The sequence below is a fragment of the Pinus tabuliformis genome, chromosome 2_2 (genome assembly GCF_031772625.1).
Source record: "Pinus tabuliformis cultivar Carrire ecotype Pingquan chromosome 2_2, CPIR1, whole genome shotgun sequence".
Lineage (NCBI taxonomy): Eukaryota > Viridiplantae > Streptophyta > Pinopsida > Pinales > Pinaceae > Pinus > Pinus tabuliformis.
The window spans coordinates 839246694-839271233 of NC_142300.1; the positions used below are offsets into that span (position 1 = coordinate 839246694).

General features: G+C 35.3%; 1 protein-coding gene across 1 annotated transcript; it reads right to left on the minus strand.

The window, feature by feature from the left end:
• Positions 1–9651: 9651 nt before the first annotated feature.
• LOC149195585 (uncharacterized) lies at positions 9652–10635 on the minus strand. The gene has a single exon (XM_089407966.1). The coding sequence runs from the start codon at positions 10633–10635 to the stop codon at positions 9652–9654; it is 984 nt and encodes a 327-aa protein (XP_089264092.1).
• Positions 10636–24540: the final 13905 nt, after the last annotated feature.

Below are 24540 nucleotides of genomic sequence, written 5' to 3' on the forward strand. Positions count from 1 at the left end.
TGTATCTCAATTTTTTTTATTGATATTATATATGTAATATAATTTAATAATACTAATATTATTTGATATTAAATGAAATTATTTTATTTTATTAATCTTATTTGTTTCTTAATTCAAAAATAATATTAATTATTAAATTAAAATTCTTTTTAATTATGGGTCAAAGGCTTAATTAGTTATTTCAATTTTTTAGTCAAACTAGTTGTTATTTCTAATGGCTAGTTAGCTGCTCTCATCATCTATTTATTCCATTTCCTAGATCTGATTCCTCATCTTGTCCTGAAGATGAACCACACTAGTTGGTTCAAAACGCGTCGACGGGATTTTATTTTATGTGATTTTTACCAAAAATGTTATTACAATTAATATGGATCACAGAAGTCTAAATTCTACAATTATAACCCTGCACGAGAGGGCCATTGCGATGAAGGTTAATCATTTTGAAAAGGCATGTTTGCAGGTCGCAAAGATGAAATTAGATCTAGTGTTCCTAAAGAGATGTATAGACTCATCCATTATTCCCTCATTTGCCAAGATTAAGCATCATCTTAACAATTCTAGGAATAATAAGATATTTTTGGCTGCGAGCCTTGCACTGGTTCGTTCTGAGATTTCCAAGTTGAGGAAATCTCTAGATCTTGTCTCCAGAAGACTGCTCTCTCTTCATTTGGAGCTCTCTAATTCAATTTCGACTAAGCTTTGGGTGAGAATAGATGCATGTTCTGCTTTGAAGGCTTTACGTTTGGAAGATAGTAGGAAGGGAAGACAGACCTCAAAATTTCTCAGCCTGTCCAATTTTTCCTCAAAGGGTTCTCGCGTTCCCCTCATTGACCGATTGGTTCATTCTTCTTTTCCGTCCAGCTACAGAGTAAGTAATGATCAGGTCACTTCTCTTAATTCTTGGGTTCTCGACTCTTCTCTTCCTTCAGATTCGAGCAGATCAACCCAGTCAATCGGGGTGCATATTTCTCGTTGTTCGAATGTTCATTGCTCTGAAGACCCTTCGAGTGGAGCTCTTTCGCAGACTTCTAATCGCATTATTCATCGCAATTCACTCTCTATTGGCCATTCCTCATGGCCTTTCCCAACCAATGGTGTTCCTTCATAATCTAACTCACTGGGCCTTCATTGCTCCAGCTCAACCTCATTCCTTAATGCTCAGGTGAATGATGTCTGGTATTCATTTAATATTATTAGCTCGGAGTTTCTGAACGTGGATGCACCGTCCATCCTGGGTTCCATACCTTCAGATAGGCTTCCCTCCTCTGGTAATTTCAATCCTATTTTTCATCGGGATTTAACTTTAGAAAACTTTGAATTTACCACAGAGAAAGGTCAACCCTCCTCTCCATTCGGTTTGAGCAGATCTCCCAGGGACTATGTATCCTTGATCGTCCTGCGTTCCAAAATCTCAACCGGAACTCGTTCCCCTCTGGTCCAAGTGGAGGCCTCCTCATCCCTTCCTGATTTCACCTCGATTCGATGCAATAGATCACCTTCCATTTCCCCTATTCCCTCTGCTCCCAACATGGATCCATTCCCCTTGGTTCCCCTGATCCCTCCCAATCCAACCCAATTCCAACCCCCTCGGTTTTCATCAATCCCTCCTCTTCCAACCAAGACCCTCTACCTCTCCATGAAAGGCGGCTATTGACTAATTCGACTTCCTCCCACAATGGAAGTTTTAACTCAGTCAATCACCTTTTGGATCCACCTCTTTCCCTTGATTCGAATGGTATATTTGGTATTAAGTTTAAAGAAAATTGTAATAATGTTGAATTTAACTCTATTATTAATAACGATAATAATAGAAATAACTATAAAATAAGAATCTAAATAAATATAATAATATTAATTATATTAATAATAATAATAATAGCTATAATAATATTAATAACCATAATAATAATAATAATAACTATTATTCTAGTCATATTGACAACATTAATTTTCTTTCTATTTCTAATGTAGCTAATGGTTCTAGGGCTTCCTCATCTAGCAATAGGGTGGTTAATCTCTCCAAATTCTCTTTTGATCCTCATGTTTTCAATCTTTTAGAAAAAGGTTTAAATTTTGTGGTTGCTCCAAGAAGAATCCCGTTCATGATATTATTTGTGACATTGAATTTGGGATAAGAGATTTATGAGAGGCCTCTAAAGATTTTATTAGGCAAGATTGTGCGGTTATCTTAAGGAAAGCTAAACCCCCTAACAACAACCTTAGAAATCTTGAGTTCAAAGCTCTTAAATCCTTGAACAATAACAAGGAATTTTTGTTCTTAAAGCTGACAAAGGAGGTGTTGTTGTTATTCTTAATAGGGAGGATTACCGGAATAAGATGTTGGATCAACTTTGTAATAGTGAAAGCTACAGAAAGCTTGATAAAAATCCCTTAGAAAAGATTTCTAAAATAGTTGCGCTAGCCATAAAATCTAGTAGCACTGTTAGCTCCCTGAGTAAGAATCTTATTAAGAGAAACCCTCTCACTCCTAGGATTTATGGTCTCCCTAAGATCCATAAGGAAGGGGCACCCCTTCGCCCCATAGTCAACACTATAGGAGGGCCGAATTATCTTCTTGCTAAATATCTTACTAACAAGCTCAAGCCTCTTGTTGGTCAAACTGAATCCTTTGTTAAAGATTCATCCTCCTTTGTTAATGAGTTAAAGGATATCAGAATTGATCCGAAAGACATGCTGGTTAGCTTTGATGTGGTCTCATTATTCACGAATATCCCAATTAATGAGGCCATTGATGTTATTAATCGTATTATGGATCCTGATACTTATCTCTTGGGCAAGATTTGCCTCACCTCCACCTTCTTTAGTTTCGAAGGTGAATTTTACGAGCAAACCTATGGTGTTGCCATGGGATCTCCCCTTTCCCCCATTGTTGCCAATCTCTTTATGGAGTTCTTTGAATCTAAGGCCTTATCTTCAACTCTTTTTCAACCTAAGTTGCGGAAAAAGTTTGTGGATGACATTTGTGCCATCTGGTCTCATGGGAAAGAGAAGTTAGAGTTGTTTTACCAACATCTTAATAATCAATCAAATTCCATAAATTTCAACATGGAAGTTGAAGTTAATGACAGCCTTCCTTTTCTCGATGTTCTCATTTCAAAAAAGGATGATGGTTCTTTATCTCATCAAGTTTTTCGGAAGAAAACTCACACAGAGCAATACCTTCATGCTAATTCCCATCATTTCCCTGCTCAGAAGATAGGTGTTCTCAACACCTTAGCCACTCGGGCGCTGAGAGTTTCTGATGAATATCATCTTGATAATGAAAAAGCTCACCTCCTTAAGGTCTTCATTAATAATGGTTATAGTAAGTCCCAGGGTCGTAAAGCTTTCCTTAATGCGGAAAAAGTTCCTAAGAATAGGATTGATCCCACGGATTGATCGTATGGGGTTCATCTTCATTTTATTCAAATGACCATGGATAAAATCACGAGGATCCTGAAAAAGCATAATATTCCTTCTTCTTTTAAACCCGTTCACACTATTCGAAGTTGTCTTTGTTTGGCCAAGGACCCTATTAACCCTAAGGATGGGAAGGGTGTTTATATGATTCCTTGTTCATGTGGGACTCCTTATATTGGTGAGACTAGTCGGTCAATAAATCAAAGGATTTGTGAGCATGCTGCAGATATAAAGCATGGAAGGTCTCGCTCCTTTGCATTGGCTGAACATGCGGAAAAACCAATCATCACATTTGCATAGAAGAGGCGAAGGTCATCACTAGGATTGACCACTTTCATCATCGGAAATTTAGAAAGGCCTTAGAGATCGAACAAAGACCCGTCAATCTGAACAGAGACCATGGTTGGAGTATTTGTAGGTGTTGGATCCCTGCTCTTTCTTCCTAGATTTTCCTTGTTTTCCTGGTTATCCTCCTAATCTTTACTTTTTTAGTCTTATTATTATTATTAATATTATTATTCAAAATTATTTTTGATAGATTAACAATAATAAAGTTAAAAATTAGTTAACTATTGAATTAATTAATTAAATAATTATTATTATCTCAAAATTCTTATTGATATTATATCTGTAATATAATTTAATAATAGTGATATTATTCAATATTAAAATAAAATTATTTTATTTTATTAATCTTATTTGTTTCTTAATTAAAAAATAATATTAATTATTAAATTAAAATTCTTTTTAATTCTGGATCAAAGGCTTAATTACTTATTTCAAATTTTTAGTCAAACTAGCTATTATTTCTAATGGCTAGTTAAATGCTCTCATCATCTACTTAGTCCATTTCCTAGATCTGATTCCTCATCTTGTCCTGAAGATGAACCACACTGGTTGGTTTGAAACGCATTGACCAAATTTTATTTTATGTGTTTTTTACCGAAAACATTGTTATAATTAATATGGATCACATAAGTCTAAATTCTACAATTATAACCCAGCACGGGAGGGCCATTGCGTTGAAGGTTAATCATTTTGAAAAACCACGTTTGCAAGTCGCAAAGATTAAATCAGATCTACTGTTCCTAAAGAGATGTAGAGACTCATCCATTATTCCCTCATTTGCCAAGATTAAGAATCATCTTAACAATTCTAGGAATAATAGGATATTTTTGGCTACGAGCCCCACACTAGTTCGTTCTAATATTTCCAAGTTGAGGAAATCTCTAGATCTTGTCTATAGAACACTGATCTCTCATCATTTGGAGCTCTCTCATTCAATTTCTACTGAGCTTTGGGTGAGAATAGATGCATGTTCTGCTTTGAAGGCTTTACATTTAGAAGATAGTAGGAAGGGAAGACAGACCTCAAAATTTCTTAGGCTATCCAATTTTTCCTCGAAGGGTTCTCTCATTCCCCTCATTAACCGATTGGTTGGTTCTCCTTTTTTGTCCAGTCAAAGAGTAAGTAATGATCAGGTTGCCGCTCTTCATTCTTAGGTTCTTGGCTCTTCTCTTCCTTTAGATTTGAGCAGATCAGCCCAGTTTCTCATTGTTCAAATGTTGATTCCTCTGAAGACCCTTCGAGTGGAGCTCTTTCGCAGTCCTCTAATCGTATGATTCATCGCAGCTCAGTCTATGCTGGCCATTCCTCATGCCCTTTCCCAACCTGTGGTGTTCCTTCAAAATCTGACTCATTGGGCCTTAATTGCTCCAGCTTGACCTCATTCCTTAATGCTGAGGTGAATGATTTCTGGTCTTTGTTTAATATTATTAGCTTGGAGTTTCTGAACGTGGATGCACCATGTGTCCTGGGTTCCATACCTTCAGACAGACTTCCCTCCTCTGGTAATTTCAATCCTATTTTTGATCGGGATTTAAGTTTAGAAAAAATTGAATTTACCACAGAGAAAGGTCAACCCTCCTCTCCATTTGGTTCGAGCAGATCACCCAAGGACTATGTATCCCCTTCCGTCCTGTGTTCCAACATCTCAACCAGAACTCGTTCCCTCTGTTTCAAGCAGATGCCTCCTCGTCCCTTCTTGGTTTGACCTCGATCGAGTGCGATAGATCCCCCTCCATTTCCCTTGTTCCCTCCGCTCCCAACCTGGATCCATTCCCCTTGGTTTCCCCTGATCCCTCCCATTCTAGCCCAGTTCCAACCCCATCGGTTTTCATCGATCCCTCCTCTTCCAACCAAGACCCTCTACCTCTCCATGAAAGGCGACTGTTGATTGATTTGGCTTCCTCCCACAATGGAAGTTTTAACTCAGTCAATCACCTTTTGGATCCACCTCTTTCCCTTGATTCGAATGGTGTATTTGGTATTAAGTTTAAAGAAAATTGTAATAATGTTGAATTTAACTCTATTATTAATAATGATAATAATAGAAATAACTATAAAAATAATAATAATAATCTAAATAACTATAATAATATTAATAACCATAATAAAAATTATAACAATAATAATAATAATAATAATAATAGCTATTCTTCTAGTCATATTAACAACATTAATTTTCTTTCTGTGGGTAATGTAGCTAATGGTTCTAAGGCTTCCTTTTCCTCATCTAGCAATAGGGTGGTTAATCTCTCCAAATTCTCTTTTGATCCTCATGTTTTCAGTCTTTTAGAGAAAGGTTTAAATTTTGCGGTTGCTCCAAGAAGAATCCCCATTCATGATATTATTTGTGACATTGAATTTGGGATAAGGGATTTACCGGAGGCCTCTAAAGATTTTATTAGGCAAGATTGCGCGGTTATCTTAAGGAAAGCTAAACCCCCTAAGAACAACCTTAGCAATCCTAAGTTCGAAGCTCTGAATTCCTTGAACAATATCAAGGACATTATTGTTCTTAAAGATAATAAAGGAGGTGCAATTGTTATTCTTAATGGGGAGGATTACCGGAATAAGATGTTGGATCACCTTTGTAATAGCGGAAGCTACAAAAAGCTTGATAAGAATCCCTTAAAAAATATTTCTAAAGTAGTTGCGCTAGCCATAAAATCTAGTAGCACTGTTAGCTCCCTCAGTAAGAAGCTTATTGAGAGCAACCATCTCATTCCTGGGATTTATGGTCTCCCTAAGATTCATAAGGAAGGGGCACCCCTTCGCCCTATAATCAACACTATAGGAGGGCCAACTTATCTTCTTTCTAAATATCTTGCTAACAAGCTCAAGCCTCTTGTTAGTCGAACTGAATCCTTTGTTAAAGATTCATCCTCCTTTGTTAATGAGTTAAATGATATATGAATTGATCCAAAAGACATGTTGGATAGTTTTGATGTGGTCTCATTATTCATGAATATCTCGTTTAATGAGGCCATTGATGTTATTAATCATATTATGAATCTTGATACTGCTCTCTTGGTTAATATGTTCGTCACCTCCAACTTCTTTAGTTTCGAAGGTGAATTTTATGAGCAAACCTGTGGTATTGCCATGGGATCTCGCCCTTCCCCCATTGTTGCCAATCTCTTTATGGAGTTCTTTTAATATAAGGCCTTATCTTCAGCTCATTTTCAACCTAAGCTGTGGAAAAGGTTTGTGGACAACACTTGTGCCGTTTGGTCTCATGGGAAAGAGAAGTTAGAGTTGTTTTACCAACATCTTAATAATCAATCAAATTCCATAAAGTTCACCATGGAAGTTGAAGTTAATGGCAGCCTTCCTTTCCTCGATGTTCTCATTTCAAAAAAGGATGACAATTCTTTCTCTCATCAAGTTTTTCGGAAGAAAACTCACACAGAGCAATACCTTCATGCTAATTCCCATCATTTCCCTACTCAAAAGCTAGGTGTTCTCAACACCTTAGCCACTCGGGTGCTGAGAGTTTCTGATGAATATCATCTTGATAATGAAAAAGCTCACCTCCTTAAGGTCTTCATTAATAATGGTTATAGTAAGTCCCAGGGTCGTAAAGCTTTCCTTAATGCGGAAAGAGGTCCTAAGAAGAGGATTGATCCCAAGGATCGATCTTCTGGGGTTCATCTTCCTTTTATTCAAGGGACCATAGATAAAATCGCGAGGATCCTGAAAAATCATAATATTCCTTCTTCTTTTAGACCCCTTCGCACTATTCGAAGTTCTCTTTGTTCGGCCAAGGACCTTATTAACCCTAAGGATGGGAAGGGTGTTTATATGATTCCTTTTTCAGGTGGGATTCCTTATATTAGTGAGACTAGTCGGTCAATAAATCAAAGGATTTGTGAGCATGTTGCAGACATAAAGCATGGAAGGTCTCGCTCCTCTACATTGGTTGAACAGGTAGAAAAAACCAATCATCACGTTTGCATAGAAGACGTGAAGGTCATCGCTAGGATTGACCACTTTCATCATCGGAAATTTAGAGAGGCCTTAGAGATCGAACAAAGGCTCGTCAATCTGAACAAAAAATATGGTTGGAGTATTAGCAGGTGTTGGATCCCTGCTCTTTCTTCTTAGATTTTTCTTATTTTCCTGGTTATCTTCCTAATCTTTACTTTTTTAGTCTTATTATTATTATAGATCAATAATAATAATAATGATGTTAAAAATTAGTTAACTATTTAATTAATCAATTAATTATTTAATTGATTAAATAATTATTATTATCTCAAAATTCTTATTGTTATTATATCTGTAATATAATTTAATAATATTGATATTATTTAATCTTAAAATAAAATTATTTTATTGATCTTATTTATTTCTTATTTCAAAAATAATATTAGTTATTAATTAAAAAATAAAAAATAAAAAAATAAAAAATTCATTAATTCATTAATTATTATTATAGTTTTTTATCTCTAATTTTTTTTGATATTATATCTGTAATATAACTTAATAATACTAATATTATTTAATATTAAATGAAATTCTTTTATTTTATTAATCTTATTTGTTTCTTAATTCAAAAATAATATTAATTGTTAAATTAAAATTCTTTCTAATTTTGGGTGAAAAGCTTAATTAGTTATTTCAATTTTTTACTCAAACTAGCTGATTTCTAACGGCTAGTTAGTTGCTCTCATCATCTATTTATTCCATTCCCTAGATCTAATTCGTCATCTTGTCTGTAAGATGAACCACACTAGTTGGTTCGAAAGGTGCCGCTAAGATTTTATTTTATGTGATTTTTGCTAAGATTTTATTTTATGTGACTTTTACCAAAAACGTTGTTACAATTAATATGGATGAAAGAAATCTAAATTCTACAACATTCATATTATAAAGTTTTGGAGAAACAACCTCATGTTGTTTCATATTGATAACAATACTAGTACAATTAAAAACATCATTAATTTAAAACATAGTCTTAATTCTACAACATTCATACTATAAAATTTTGTGGGAAATGAAACAACTTCATGTTGTTTCCTATTTTGTTTCATATTGATAACTATACTAATATAATTAAAAACATCATTAATATAAAACAAAATCGATTTATTATATTGGTTAATAAAAAAACCCTTAATACATTAAATAAAAAAATGTCTTTTATTTATTTTCTTTCTCATTTCAATTTCCATAACCTTAATTGTATTTTTAAGAGTTTGGTTTTTCATATTAAAATTTTGTTTTAACAAATTGACAATAATATAAACCTAAATAGCTCTCGTGAATTTTTTTATTTTTTTTTATAAATAATATTTATACTTGTTAGAAACTTTAAGTAATATTTATACTTATCAAAATAAGATTTTAATTTTAAATAATAATTATACTTATCAAAATAAGATTTTAACAATCACAATAGTTACACCATTATTGATTTATTGAATTCATCTTTATAGTTCTAGATTTTATATAACAATGAATAATTGTTCTACATAAAGTAATAACAAAAATATAATGTAATACGGATTAACATTTAAGATTTTAATTTCCTTTTTACACTTTATTTGATGGTTGATAATAGACCCCAAATTATATATATATTAATTTTTTTCTCAGTAGATCTAAAACTTGCATAGAGGGGGCTAAACCGCTCTGCATATACATTTCAACTCTATCCTATAGATTTACCATGCTTATTAAATTGATAATACCCTTGAACCATATACCCTTTCACAGTATTTATACGTAGTAAAATCTCAAAAACTTAGAAAACAATTCAGAAAAGGAAGAGGAAATCCGAATCACCAGTGTAAATTATCCCAATATATGGATGGCCATGAAGAAAGTTAATGGTGCCAAAGGGAAATAAAATTAACCCAGCTATATATATATAGTCATGAAAATCTATTTCCCTGAGAAACCATGATTCCTCAGCACATCAGCAAGATAGTGTGCTACAGACAGATATCCCATCTCTCGGGCTCTATATATTGCAATTCCTGTAGGTGGAATATTTCGTTTCTTCAGACAGAGAGAGCTGTTACAAATCCAGTATGGGTTACTTCCTTTCTCTTCTGAACAATGAGGACACATCCAGTTCTTATTTTCCCTCACCTCCTCAATATCTTCCCCATAACGCACTTTCAAACACCCTCGACAAAACACACCAGTGCGAGAATGACATCTTGAGCATTCTGTTTTGCCAATGCAAACTTTTGTAACGTCCCGATTACCACAACGTTCACAATCGTCCTCCCCGCAGAGCTTTTTCTGCCTGCAAGAATGACAACAAATTCCCACAATGGGGTCATAAACACTCCCTCTGCTTTTGCTCTTACAGCGCTGGGGCAATAAATCGGAAGAGAGCAGAAGGTCAACCCGGGAACATTTGGGTAAATGTGCATTTGCGGACCTTGTCTTCTCATTATCTGACTGAAATGAACCCTCTGTTTTGATATGGGAAATGGGAGATCCAAGAATTTTGCATTCACTGCTTGGGTGAGGTCTGTTTTTGAAACGCTCTGAACGGCGAATTGCAGTTTTGTTTCCGAACAGTGATTTCTGAGCGGAACGGTTTTTGAATTTGCCCGCGGTTTTTGTGACCTTTAAGAATGCTTTCAGATCACTTGCCTGTTTTTGGATTCCTAACTGCGCCAGGCGAGCCTGGTTCTCCGCAATTCTGGCCATGCGTACAGATTCATAGGCATTGTTTGGGCATTTTTCCGCAGTCTGGCTTCCCTTTAAGAATGCTTCCTGATCTCCTGCCTGCATGTGGTCTCCCAACTGTGCCTGGCGAGCACGGTTTTCATCATTCCTGGCCATGCGTGGAGATTCATAAGCATTGTTAGGGCATTTTTCTAGAGTCTGCGAGTTCTTTGATTTCACCATTCTGCTACAAACACACAAACAGTTGCATGTAGGTATGACAGATGAGTCATGAAATGTGGACCCAACACTGTAGTGGACGACTTATTAAATAATACACATACCATAATAATTTCCATGACGTCCCGGATTATTTGTCGGCTGGATAAATCAGATTGGATGGTGATGATGATGCTCGTGATTTGGTAATTTAATTTCAGAAAGATAAGAAACTGATCTGTTAGGAAAGTTGATCTCATGATGACATTTTCTTAGAAATTATTAAGGGTAAGAAATGGATACGTCAGGAAGGTGACAAGGTTGGTCTGATGATCATAGTTTCTTTATGGGATTTAAAAAGATAAGAAATGTGCATGTGAGAAAGGTTGACATTATTGTAATTTTTTTTAACTTTAAATGTGATAATATTTTTAACGGTTTTTTTCGAAATAATATTCTCGAATCATAATAGTGTTTAATTTTTAGGTGATTTTAATTAAACTGAAAATAATTTTAAAAGAAGTTATCTTTAATATTATTTACATTAACCCTAAATAATTTTATTTGGAATAGGGCTTCCGCATTTTTTTCTTCCTTGCATAGGTATGCATTCGGTATATTTTTAAGAATGTTGAAACGGGAAACAACTGCAATTGTTGATAAGCAAGTGATTTCTCAATTGGATTTCGTAAACCTCAATCATGATTAAATGTTTTCAATATTTTATTTTAATCGTGATGCTTTCAATAAAAATTTATGGATATATGAGATGGTCCCGGTCATCGTCCTCAAGCCTCGATCATGCTCTAAATGTAATTATATTCACCTTAGTAACATTAAAGACTAAGCATTTCTTCATATTCGATTTGTCAAAACAGAAAACTGCTTGAGGAAACACGTTTTTTTTTAGCTATTTGGTTTTCACCCCATTCGTTGTATTAGCCCATGTTGAAAGCTAATCGTAATAATTTATTAGTGTGATAACAAATCCTCTACATTGATTTGATATATGTGTATCTCATTCAGACATGATCCAATTTTTTCTGGTATCTTGTGTCTTCTTCATAGGAAGAGAACAAATGGTCTGTGAACGGTTGTCACCAATGGCAGCTTCAGTCAACAAATGGATTCCATGTATTGGATTGTTCACTCAATGCAGCAACGCATTGTTCATAGATCGATGCAATGCTGTACTTCTGGTCCAAATGTAGAATTTATCCAAAGCATTGCTCATGGATTAGTGCGACCATTTACGTTCGAAGATGAGTGTTTTGGAATAATTTCTACTTATAAATTATCATTAATGTTTCTCTCAAGTTGAGGAATATAATTGAAACTTGTTATAATTGGAAATATTTTGACATTTACTGTAAGGTCCACTAAAGAAAATGTAAATGATGATTGGTCGGGAGGTAGAGGGAGTGAAATATGTAAATGATGATTGGTCGGTAAGGAGAGGGAGTGAAATTGTATATGTTTTTGTAAGTATAAGATAAAATAGAAAAAGGTAAAGGATGTAAAAAACTAAAGATCCCAAAATGATTTTAAAGACGAAGAGCATTGAAGGTGAAGATGAAGATGAAGATGGTACCACTTCAAAGAGAGCTGAAGAATGCATATTAAGATCACAAGTACATGTACTCTTCAAGGGGGGAATTTGTGTTAATAATTGCTAACTAATGTCCAAGTACAAATGTGAGATGAAGTTAGAGATTAATAGTTATGGATTTGGTTGGAATGAAATGTGTAAATAAGTCATAACATAGAGGTTTAATTTAATAGATTATGTGTTTAGGGGATTTATCACCCTTGTGTTCTTGTTTCATATTTCTTCATATTTGTTTCCATGTGTACGATATAGGGTATTAAAATCAATAGAGTGGGTGACTCACTAATAAATGCCATGTACCTATCCATCTAATTATCTAAATATTCCAAGCTTACATGAGATACAAATTTAGTTATCCGTCCAACTTATATAGAACAAAGTCAACCCTCCATTCCTTCATGCTTGTGAGATGCATTGTCTATGAAAAACATATGAATCTAATGCTGGATGGTAAGGTGAATAACAATCAAAATAACTATAATATATGTTGTAATGTATCATTTAAGGTTAATCAATATGGGATGCATTGTTTAAAGGAGAATTTTGCTTGCACTAATAAGCTAGTATAGACCTACCAGGGTTTCCCAATACCTAGCCACCAAGTGGGTGTTATAGTCAAACTAGATTACAAATCAAACACATCCTAATGCATGCACATTTAGATAAGAAATTGCAAATGCCACTGAGGGATTGTACCTTTCTATCACAAGGAAAGTCTCTAAATGATGTAGCTAGATTGAGGGAAAACTTTCAATGACCTACGCTCTTGTCCCTATTCATGAATACCTACATACAACAACAAATCACCAAAACTCTATACACCAGAGAAGTTGTTAGCACATACATATATAAACATATCCATAATCAACATGGAAATACAAATGAAGAGCATGAGAAAATGGGAGAAAAGATCTTGAATTTGTATTATACCAATAATTAAGTATACATAGTCGCACACTCCTACAATCCTTGCTTCCAGTACTCCCCTCACCAGTACTCATTATCCACTGGACTTGTGATGCTAACTTGTCATAAAGAGAACTATATAATACACTTCAATATATGTTTCATTTTTCCTAGTTGTGATCTATGGAGAGCTTTCTTTTATATACTCTCTTAGGTAGTGATCACATTGAATGCAAACATCTTTTTTATCATTTTTGGTCCTTTGATCCTTATCTTCTATGAGTGATCAATATCAACCTAATCCTACCTTATCCTTGCACTTTCTCCCTTTCTTGCTCAATCACAGCGTTGTTGGGGCATTCTTGGCTCTTTGTTGCTTGAATCTAGTGTCCATAGATCATTAGTTGGCATAGTGTTGCTTGGATACAATTGCAATTGAACATTGAAGGCACTAATTAAAGTTTTTTTGAGCTTTCCACAAAGCACTTTTATCATCTTGAATTTGCAGATGATATTTCCTTCTCGTAGACCGAATGGGGCAACTTTTCGAGCTATAACTGATTCCTCCTAATGTATGACGTTAGAAGAGAAACTGATGGCTGAAATACATTTTAATAATAAGACTAGTGAATGAGGAGAAGAAGAGACCATGTACAAAAGACTTGTAGAGGATGTGAAAAGAAATGAAATACATTTAAAGCACCTATGCGAGGTGGGCATACCCATAGTTGGTGATGAGAGAATACAACATGGTATACCACACAACATAATACAAACTCATGTCATTAAGCACTAGCCATGATACAATGTAGATTTCTATAATAGTTGTTATTTGTAGGGATACACACTAATGTAGGTTGCCCTATTGATGAACCTCAAAGAACATAAGGAATTCTCCAATGCAAATTGGGGAGGAAATATTCATGAGTGAGGTAGCCCCACACCCCAATGTTTTTAACTCATTCTAATTGTACACCTTTACTACATGCGAATGAATGAGATTATGGCTCAGATGCAGGGAGACCATCTAATTACCATGAATTAAGGTATCTCATTGACAAACAGAAGGGAGACCACCAATGATAAAAATAGTCCCCAAGGTATCTAGCGCAAACTACAAAGTTTGAATGAATGGGATGATGTTGAACACTCTATAGAACCGATCAATGTCGGCCAATGAGGGAAACCCATGATCAACCACAAGGAATCCTTCCACTGAGGAATGCAATGTCCAAGGTAATAAAGTGTTTCTAGATCTACATCCTAGATAAATTGTTGAGGTCAATGGGATGAGAATAATCAAAGGAGGGCCTTGATGTATGCCCTATCATTCGACATGAGACTAACACCAAAATAAGATCTCAGATAATAGCAATTGAAGAAATGATACACAATTTATACAAGGATGAAAAAAACAAAAGGTATAATGATACATGTAGATGGATGGCACTGACTAGGACTTCACTTGGACATATAACAGCATAACACAAATGTCAACTTGATAGGACATAATTAAGAATACCAAAAAAATATAGTGGTGGTACACAAGAGGCATCAGCTAAGCCCATACACTTGAAGTGTAACCAATCAAATGAGATACCAATTCAATAACAGAGTGAGTTGACTCAATCTGATAATGTGGCTCTAAATACTAATAGACATCAAGTGTAAGAGTGTGACTCAAATAGGTACCATTTTCAAGGATGACATAAAACTGACATGATTAAAAAAAATAAAAAAACAAAAAAAAATCCCTCTTCCTTTGTTATATAGTGGATCCCCTTCATATTTTAGAGGGAACGAAAGAGAGTAAAGTGAGCTTGATAGGTTCCTTTTAATTCAATATTAATGAGCCTAAAAAGAGATAAAATAATACATCCAATGGTTCATTTTTCATAAGTTTTATAGTGAAGTAAAAACACATGTAAAAGTACACTCGTGTCCTTCTCATTGTTCAATGAGCATGCAAATGGAAAAGAGATTATTCACCGACTTTCATATTGATTAACAAGTTGGATAGAATGGAAAGAACTTGACATTTTTCAGTTAGGTTTAATGAGCATGAAATATAGCAAAAGAAGCTTGAGATTTTAATTTTTAAACTAGCATGAGAGGATGACCAAAAGGTAGTTCATTCCAAATAGAAAATGTGATAATGAGATGCACCTTGTTTTGAAGCTCACAAAAACAACGTAAGCAAATTAAAAAGCAGTGGCTAACTTTCTGGGAATGGAAATCCTCTCATTGAAGTGCTCTCTCTGAAAGGGTGGAATTCGTTGCAAGATGGAGGAAAGGATAGTTTGAAGGAAAGAGGATAAGCATAGTTTCAAGGTTGGAAAGTTGAGTTAAGGCAAGCACCATTATGACAAAATCTAGTAATATATTGAAGAATGTGAGCATATGTGACCAAAAGGAAATAGATACAATAGTGGGGACCCCCTATAAGGTAATCAAAGCTAAAAATAAGCGACAAAGAGAGCATAAGGGTCTATTATGATGTCATGGTAGGTACTAAAGAGGATCTCCTAACCTACAAAGAAACATAGCATAGGAATCAAAATGTAAATTTCATGTTATTCTAAAGGTCCCATGAATGGTAGGATCTATCGCAGAAGTCACGATGTGGAAAAGGACACAGTTACTACTAGAACATGATGGGCATGGAACCTAAGGAATAGTGAAATAGTGTCAAAAAGGTCAAAAATGTAATGACAATATTGATAAACCCCAATCCTATAAGTTTTTTTCGACTTTATACCTCAAGGAAGCATAAAATATGACGACATATCCATAAACCCAATAAAAATATAGTGATAAAGCCCTCATAAACCATTAGTAGCATGATATAATAATATAAATGCATGAAACAGACACACACACACAGATATATATATATATATATATATATATATATATATATATATATATATATATATATATATATATATATATATATATATATATATATTCCATTAAGTGGAACCAATAACTTCATACATACGATAACCAATATTTCACCAATTAGAACAAATTTTCATAAATGCTACAAGGGCCAACTTACAATGTATCTCTAGCGACTTGAACCTATGTAGCCAAGGACATGAAACATGTGTCATACCACTCAGGCTAAGTGGCTTTGTCCCAAGAATTAGATATTTGAAAAATAGGCATGAATAATTAAAGAGGATACATTTTGGACTGACTTCCCCAATAGGAAAAGGGGGAATTTGGCCAGTTTTGTATTTGCACCCCATAAGGTGACAATCTTGGAGAAAGCCCTCTAGCCTCCAAAACTTATTTTTCAGATCTTGGGAGCATCAAGAAACAAAATTTGATTATGTCACCAACCAATTAGCGATCTTTATCTCGTCTTTATTTTGGTAAAACGTTCATGTGTGCTTTCTCAGAATTTTGAATTTTGGTACTCTAGGACTCAACTTGAGCTCACTTCAATACTTTTGTGCCAAACAAAATAAGCAATTGTAACCTAAAAAAAATGGACTAATTCTATGAAAAAACATTAACAATAAAAATTTGCATGGTTTACATTATGATTTTTTTCCCAAGCAAAGATAGTAATCTTTTATTAATATTGAAAACTTACATATAGTATATGCTTGACAGCATGTGCATTACTTGTCTTTTTGGAGAATGTCCAGAATATCAACAAACCCATTCCTGTGAATGGCTGTAACAAAAAACAAAATTCACCACGTTGGGTGAAACTGAATATAAGTTTATAAACTGTGTTCTGAAATATATACACCTCATAGGGTGATGTGCATAAATAAAACTATGATATATACATCATCATATGTAGCCGGAAAACATAAAAAAATTAGGTGTCATCCACCCGATGATATATCTGATCTATGTATGGTCTATGATAGTATTGGTACTGTGTAGTACCCCTCTGCTCATGAATTATCCACTGTCCTCTTGGCAGGATCTGGTTTACATTATGATATATATTTGAAGGGTAACATTTTTAGGTATAGAGTAGGAGAGACTCAATTTTAACAACTTTTTTTGCATATGGAAAATATTGATGAGTTTTAGTATGGGTTTACCAGGATATCGAGATGATTCAATGGAGGGAGATAAAAAATGGTGTTGATGGTGAAGTTTCACTAGAATACACAAGGACAATAGTAGTGTTGCACAATTATGGACTATTGAAATTCTTCAAGACCCAACACATGAGAGGGAAACCTAGACACTTGGAGAGGATCATATAGTGGTGGGATCATAGTGAGCAACAATTTGAGATATAGCGACATGTGCTAACAATATAGGTGGTTTAAGTTTACTTTCTCATGGGCCTATTAAGGAAACGATCCCCATTCAAGGTATTCAGAGGAAGATTGGTGGATGAGAGATCTATGGTAGGGTGGAAGGAAACCTACTACACTCCCACTGTCTAAAAAGTAGGTGCAAAAATCCTCGTTAAAGATTTAATAGACCTCCAAGTTTATGTTGGGCATTGGATAATCCACCGCTCCCCATGTGTTTCGTGACATGTGCTTAACCACCTCTTGAGTATCTGTTAACTCTGGCAACACGTCCGTTTACTAACACCTGTGGGTTTTGGTGTAACGACAATCGTGATTCCAAAATGTGGTATCATAACCAAATGTCTCGAGTTTGAATCACACTCGGCTCACACTGGGGGGGAGATTGTTGGGCATTAGATAATCCAGCGCTCCCCGTGTGTTTCGTGACATGTGCTTAACCACCCCTCGAGTATCTGTTAACTCTTCTGATGCGTCTGTTTACTAACACCTGCGGGTTTTGGTGTAACAACAATTGTGATTCCAAAATTTTATACCATCCTATTCACCTTTGCCTGAGTGGAAGGTACAATGAGTCCCTATCTAGCTTCTAAAATTTAGGTGGACATAGCATTGGGGTGTATGACCTCGACTATGCCCAATTGGAGTGAAGGTCTACTAGTGAACTTAAACAAACAATTCACCAATTGTAAAATGGTTAAGCACAACATGTTTGTGTATGCGAAATCATAGTATCCTTATTCTTCAAATGAGTTCTAATAGTGTAGGCATAGATAATGCCACCATGATCAGAGAGGTTAGCAGCCCATATGAATAGGTGGATCAACTTGTTATGGAGACTAGGGGGTGCACTGTCTATGCGAGTATACAAATATGAATTTTATGATTGGTTATATCAACAACACATATGAATTAATAATTATGTGTATGTAGGAGTATACTTTCATTGAGCCTTGACTTGATATTTGCTTCTAATGAGCTATGGGGAGACTTGGATAAGTGAAGTGTTTTGTTAAATTTTATGTTTTATGATTTTTTTAGGTGGGACATTTCACTAATCGTTCACATGTTTTATGACATGGATGTCACACCATAGAGACCTAAGGGTGAGTCCCCTTATGAATTCCATGGAGAAGCTAGAGTGGTGGAGCCACTAGTGGCCTACGATAATACTACTAAGGAAGAAATTGATCACAATGAGCTAAGGTAGGTTTCATAGAACCTATAGAGGATGATGATGGGTCTACCACTCACACAACTCGAGGATGTAACATGGAACATGAAATGAAAGACAATGGGTGTATCCAACATGATGGTTTTTCTCCTCCATCAAGTGATTAGGATGGCTATGTGTTATCGGGCACATAGAGACTCAATGATGAGTATATTTAGGATATCTATATGCATGATCCCTTCAAGGAAAGTATTATGGACATTAATGTATGTACTAAGGGCTTATGAGCCTCAACTTGTGAGCCCAATTTTGGCACTGTACTGATTTTTGTATTTTTGATGATGTAAGCAAATTAAGTTATACATATATACCTTTGTGTTTTCTTATCGATGTGTTAATGATGTGAAATTGATCCCAAATGTTTAATTTACATGCATTTTCAATTATCTTGATTATATATGTGCTAGATATCATTATAATAAATAGTTAGCCAACAAATAAACCATTGCTTTAGAACTTTTAGGATCATGTCAACTGATAAGTGATGTAATCAAATGAATGCTCAAGTAGACATACCATAAGATAACAATGAAATAATACAAGGTGTTGGACATGATATAGGTGATTAAACTATGATTCCAAGAGCCGAGAGTCTAGATTAGCCACAAACTAATAGATACTAGAATTATGACCTCAATTAAGAGTTTAATGGAAACACTATATTCCACTATGTCATTAGTGGCAAAGCCTAGAAAGATTTCGATTGAACTAAAATGTTCACTAATAGAAGAAAAGTGTACCCAAGCTACAAAAGTAATTTTTTGGGAACTACAGTTGGCGCCATCAACATAGCACACATATATTGAATGGGATACAAACATCTACAAGCAAAGTACCAAACATGATAATGAATGCACAAAAACATGAGACAAATGTAGAAAAATTAAAAATCATACAAAATACATATATACCGGGCACTACACCCAGAGGTATAGACATAGTCATTCATGAGATAGAGCCCATTAGGGGGCTTTGCAATGGTATTCCCATTAGGAGCATTATATTTCATACAAGTGGGTGGTTGATGGTTGACACAGATGTGATGAATACTATGTTTTTTTATGAGAGGAACAATGTTAGAAACCCATATGTGATATTCCATAGGAAAACCCCTATAATCGATATAGAGATGCACATAATGATTCTGCTTTAGGATATGAACTAGGTGTGAAACCCATTTTGACATGTCTTACATAGATCCTTATGGTCGACATAGACACAAACAAAACATTATTTTTTGTTTACAAGAACGAAACTAGAAAGTTATTCAGTCAAAGGAACTAGATAAATGGATTGAGTGTGAAGAAACTTTTCGGCAAAGAGGGGGTTGATTCCAAGCATAATTTCGTAGGATGAGGAGAAACTTTCATCAAATTCATAGAAAGGAGCAATATAAGTAGCGATATCATTGGGAATGTAATCCTCTCAAATCATGTTGTTTTCCGCAATCCCAGGTTTCTTGAAAATGTTGATGGGAATGATAGGTGAGATGCTTGAAAAGTTCCCATAGGAACACATCATGGGTGGTGTTGGGATTTCACTCCCAAATGACATTTCCTAAAGAAATGAGGATTTGAAATTCAGCTTTTTATTGTTCCAAATAAGAGAGGAAAAAAGAGTAATGGTGAAATTCTTCCCAAGGTATATGAGAGATTGCCATGGCTTCTAAGATGGGTTCATTAGATTACATCATAGTATTAAGGAGGTCATGGGAATAACAATGATAAATAACCCAAGTGGGAAAGAGGTAAGAATCAAGTTAGAATGGGAATAACTTGGCTCAGTGTTGGAAAACACCATTAAGATAGCTTGATAATCCAACTCAGTGGAGCTCAAAGGCATATGATCACTAAAAACGTTAAAGAGATTAGGAGAAGGAATTATCCAATGATCAGTGGACTAATAAAAATCGTATCTTATGGATGTGATAATGTTGATAGTGTTAGTTGGTAGTGAAATTTCAGGAGGAAGTAGGGAAGTGTGTCCATCAATGAGGAGTTTTTGAACATCCATGCCCTGATGCTTTCAATATTAATAATTTAATTTCCTACAAAGGTGACTGCTTAACTAACATTGAATCATAATTCATGCTTGAATAAAGTAAACTAGTCAATGGAGACTGTTTGACCTTGATGGGGGAACATCACGATATGTATGACTAAAAACATGATAGTAGACATGGTGTAAAAACAACTTTTCATGATAAAAAGGTTATAATCTACAGGTGCATTAATGACCTTGGCCTGAAATAATATTTTTTTTTCCTCCAACCTTAATAGGAAAAGTGGATAACACCTCATAAAGTTCCATGGTATCCCCATCGAAAGATTTTAGCACTAATCTAGCTTAGGATAAGGTTAGTGAACTAAGAGACTTCAAACATTTTAATAACGTGATACATGTAGATGCCTCATCATCCAAAACTATCCTATGAACATGCTATCAAGAGACATGGACCATTATCTAGAAGGTCAGATGATGTGGAAGACAAGGATTCCATCAAGAGCAATCAAAGGTCATGATATTAAAATCTAGGTGATCCACTCGACCAATAGCAGATAAATGTGCCTTGTGTTGCATCAAGAAACTTTACAATAGTTCCAATTCAGACATAATAGTTGGAGCTTGGGCTAGATCCTCAAAAATATTGTAGTCAAACATCCCACACATTAGGATTGAATGTATCCTTTGCAAGAGTGCATGTATGGGTGCATGACATAGTGGTTAATGATGACTTATAAAAATGAATAATGGCATCAGGTGGAGGTGGATTCATGGACTGTGAGGTAGAAGTGTTACTGTCACAAGTCTCATAATTTAGTGCTTTGGTCATACCATCAATATGTTTTTCCACCATAGATATATCTTTTGTTCATGATGATGAGGCATTATTAGAATAATTTCCTGAACTACCCCCCTATTGAGGTGGTAGAGGGTTTGTAACAATGTTTTTTGTTGTGCTCAAAAAGATTTTTCAAGGCAGTGGGTTGACGAAAAGTGAGTTGGTGGAATAAGTATTAATCAATCTCATCCATCAAGGGACACTCATGAGTGATATGGTGTTTCCCACAAACCTTTCAAGGAAAATTATTTTTCTTCTTCTTTTGTTTTGTGCCACCCTCCAACAATTTCTTGGGTTTGTGATGCTCCTTTTTCCTCATTCAAATTTTAATTAGACTTGTTATTTGTCTTCTTACTTCCTAGTTTTCGAGGATTCTTTTATAATATAGACTAAACAAAGTTCACCTCAATGGTGGAAATAGGAGAATTAGAATTTTGAGAGGAAGGCTAACAAACCAAGGGAGTACAATATATATTCATTTGACCCATATATGAAGCTAGTTGGCCTATGTTTCCCAATAAAGAAAACCCCACTACACCATTGGCATGGGTTTTTCACTTGTGATTCATTTCATCATTTTGGTGACTAAGGAGCGTTAGTAAGGATCTCATAGAGGATACTTGTTTGAGAATAAATCAAGTGAATTTGATGGTTGCACATGATAGATTGTTCCTACATTTGGGCTCCTACCTTAGCCGCATCTTCAACAATCCTAGGAAATAGGAACTTGGTAGACCTCTCACACAACAACTTGTCAGGGGACTTTGTGCTAAAGAGACTTCATCTTCATATCCACTGATGAACGTGAGTAGAAATGTGGGTAGAGGTATCTTGATATAAGTTGGTTAGAATGTTGTTTCCAATATCATACCCAATAGGAAATCTACAATGACTAACACTCGATTATGATAAATACATGAGAGTATCATAAGTGATGCTTTCTAAATCAATCTACCATTTGGAAACATTATTGATAATAGTCCACTGGAAAAGACACAACCTTATGATATCATCCATAAAGGAGTTGGAAGAGAACCATAAGTTGTAAGTGGTAATTTGGGTTATAGGTTCTTCTCTAGGCTTACCATTGAAATTAGATATATCTACTAGCAGTTTTTATGGGATCAATGGCAATGAAATATTGTGCTTTATCAAATTTATCATTAACTTAGACAGATCAAGAAACACAAGAGTTTGTAAGAAAGGTGAGTTAAATGATACATGCGGTACGGGAGGGGCTAGGGATAGATGTTCGTTATGAGCTAAGTGGAGTAGGAGCTCCACTAATAGATTTGTTTCCCATGTTAGTCTAGCTCGGGGAAGTGGTTTGGCGATAGGTGCTAACTCCAACACCCATTTAAAAATGATGATGGTTAATGCACCCCCTGGAAAATGGATTCCCAAAATGTTGTTGACCTCTTGGGAAAAAGGATGTTCCAAAATATTGGCCAAAATTATTAGGACCCAAATAATTAAATAAGTTACAAGGGAAAGTATTGCCCACCCCTTAGACATTCCATCAAATTGCATGGTTCCTTGGAGTGTAGATCTCCCTAACATTTGACTTATTCAACTATTAGTGAACTCACTAGAAGAAAAAGTTCCCATAGCTAAGATATAAGATTAAATGGACTTGGAAAAATGATTACAACCACCATTGGGTATATTTGCATTCCCTAATGATATATTTTCACCCATCATGGGCCCTGAGAATCTAAATATGAAAATAGGGTTCCAACCTCTAATATTATACATGGTTATGTTACTTGTTGGTAAGCTAGGGACTTAGCCAAATATGAATGAGGATGACATGGTCAAGGATGGGGAGGTACCCATAGTGGTTGTTCTATACAAAGGGAGAAAGGATCCTTGAGTATTATGCGAGAATGAAGAAGGGTTCTGACTGGACATGGTGTGAACATGATCTGAATTTAAACAGGAATGCAAAAAATTACAGACATAACCATAAACACAAATATGAAACAAAAATAAAACTTCATTTCATTATTATAAAACATTGAAATATGCTCACAAACAGAATGGAAATAAGACTATCTCAGGGGATGGTAGCTTATCTCTGAGAAGAGATGTGGTGGCTACATGCCTTTGAACTTTGTTACAATGAGGCTCAAGGGCCTATTTACTATTAGAAAACATGAGAAAACCCTAAACAACCAAAACCCTAACCCCAAGAGATGTAATGCCAAGAGTTTGTGGGCCCCGTTGGGGTTAGTTAGGCAGCCAACTTCCCAGGTTTGGTCATATTATCTCCGTTTGACCTGTATGATACATTATTGGAAAGGTTTCTCTGAGTACAACAAGTTTTTTTGCAGGCACCTACCCACTGTTATGAGCCTGCTATGAACCTCAAAAAACATCATTTAGGGGGTCAAAACTGCTTCGGAAATTCAAGACCCTAAAAACTACTAAAAATAGTGAATGTTGAAATAAACAAGGAAACAAATGAAATTGACTAGAGGTCTAGGTGGGATAGGTGAGTGGCCACCAATATCCCCCTAGATCATTCCTCCCACCTTAGGAAAAAATGGTCCCCATTGCATGTAGAGCCTCCATGATGTGAGGAAATTTCTGTTGAACCTAGTCCCTGGAGAGCCACTTGCCTTGGTTCAGGACTTGGTCAACCTTGACAACCCGAGATTGTTGGATCTTTTGTTGGCAAGTGTGATTGGCCTGTATGTCCATAATTCGATTAGTTGTGGCATGTTCCATGTAGTTTCGATTTAACCATGTTGGTGCGAGTTGTTATGCAATATCTGATGTGTCTACTAATGGTGGGAAGTATGGTTAAAGGTTGTCCACATTAAACACTAGGTGCAAACCGAGGAATGGAGGAATGTTGAGCTCAAAATGATTATCTCCCACAACCTTGGTAATGGTGTAAGGACCATATCAGAGTGGTCTGAGCTTTTGATGGGCTTCGGTAAGGCATTCTTTCTACAAATGCAACCAGACCATGTCACCCACCTGAAACTTGTGTGGCACCCGATGTTGATCATGTCACTACTTGTACTTTGCATTTGACTTC

Excerpts from the sequence above, each read along its gene's own strand:
- LOC149195585 (XM_089407966.1), bottom strand. The coding sequence starts at position 10,635 with ATGGTGAAATCAAAGAACTCGCAGACTCTAGAAAAATGCCCTAACAAT.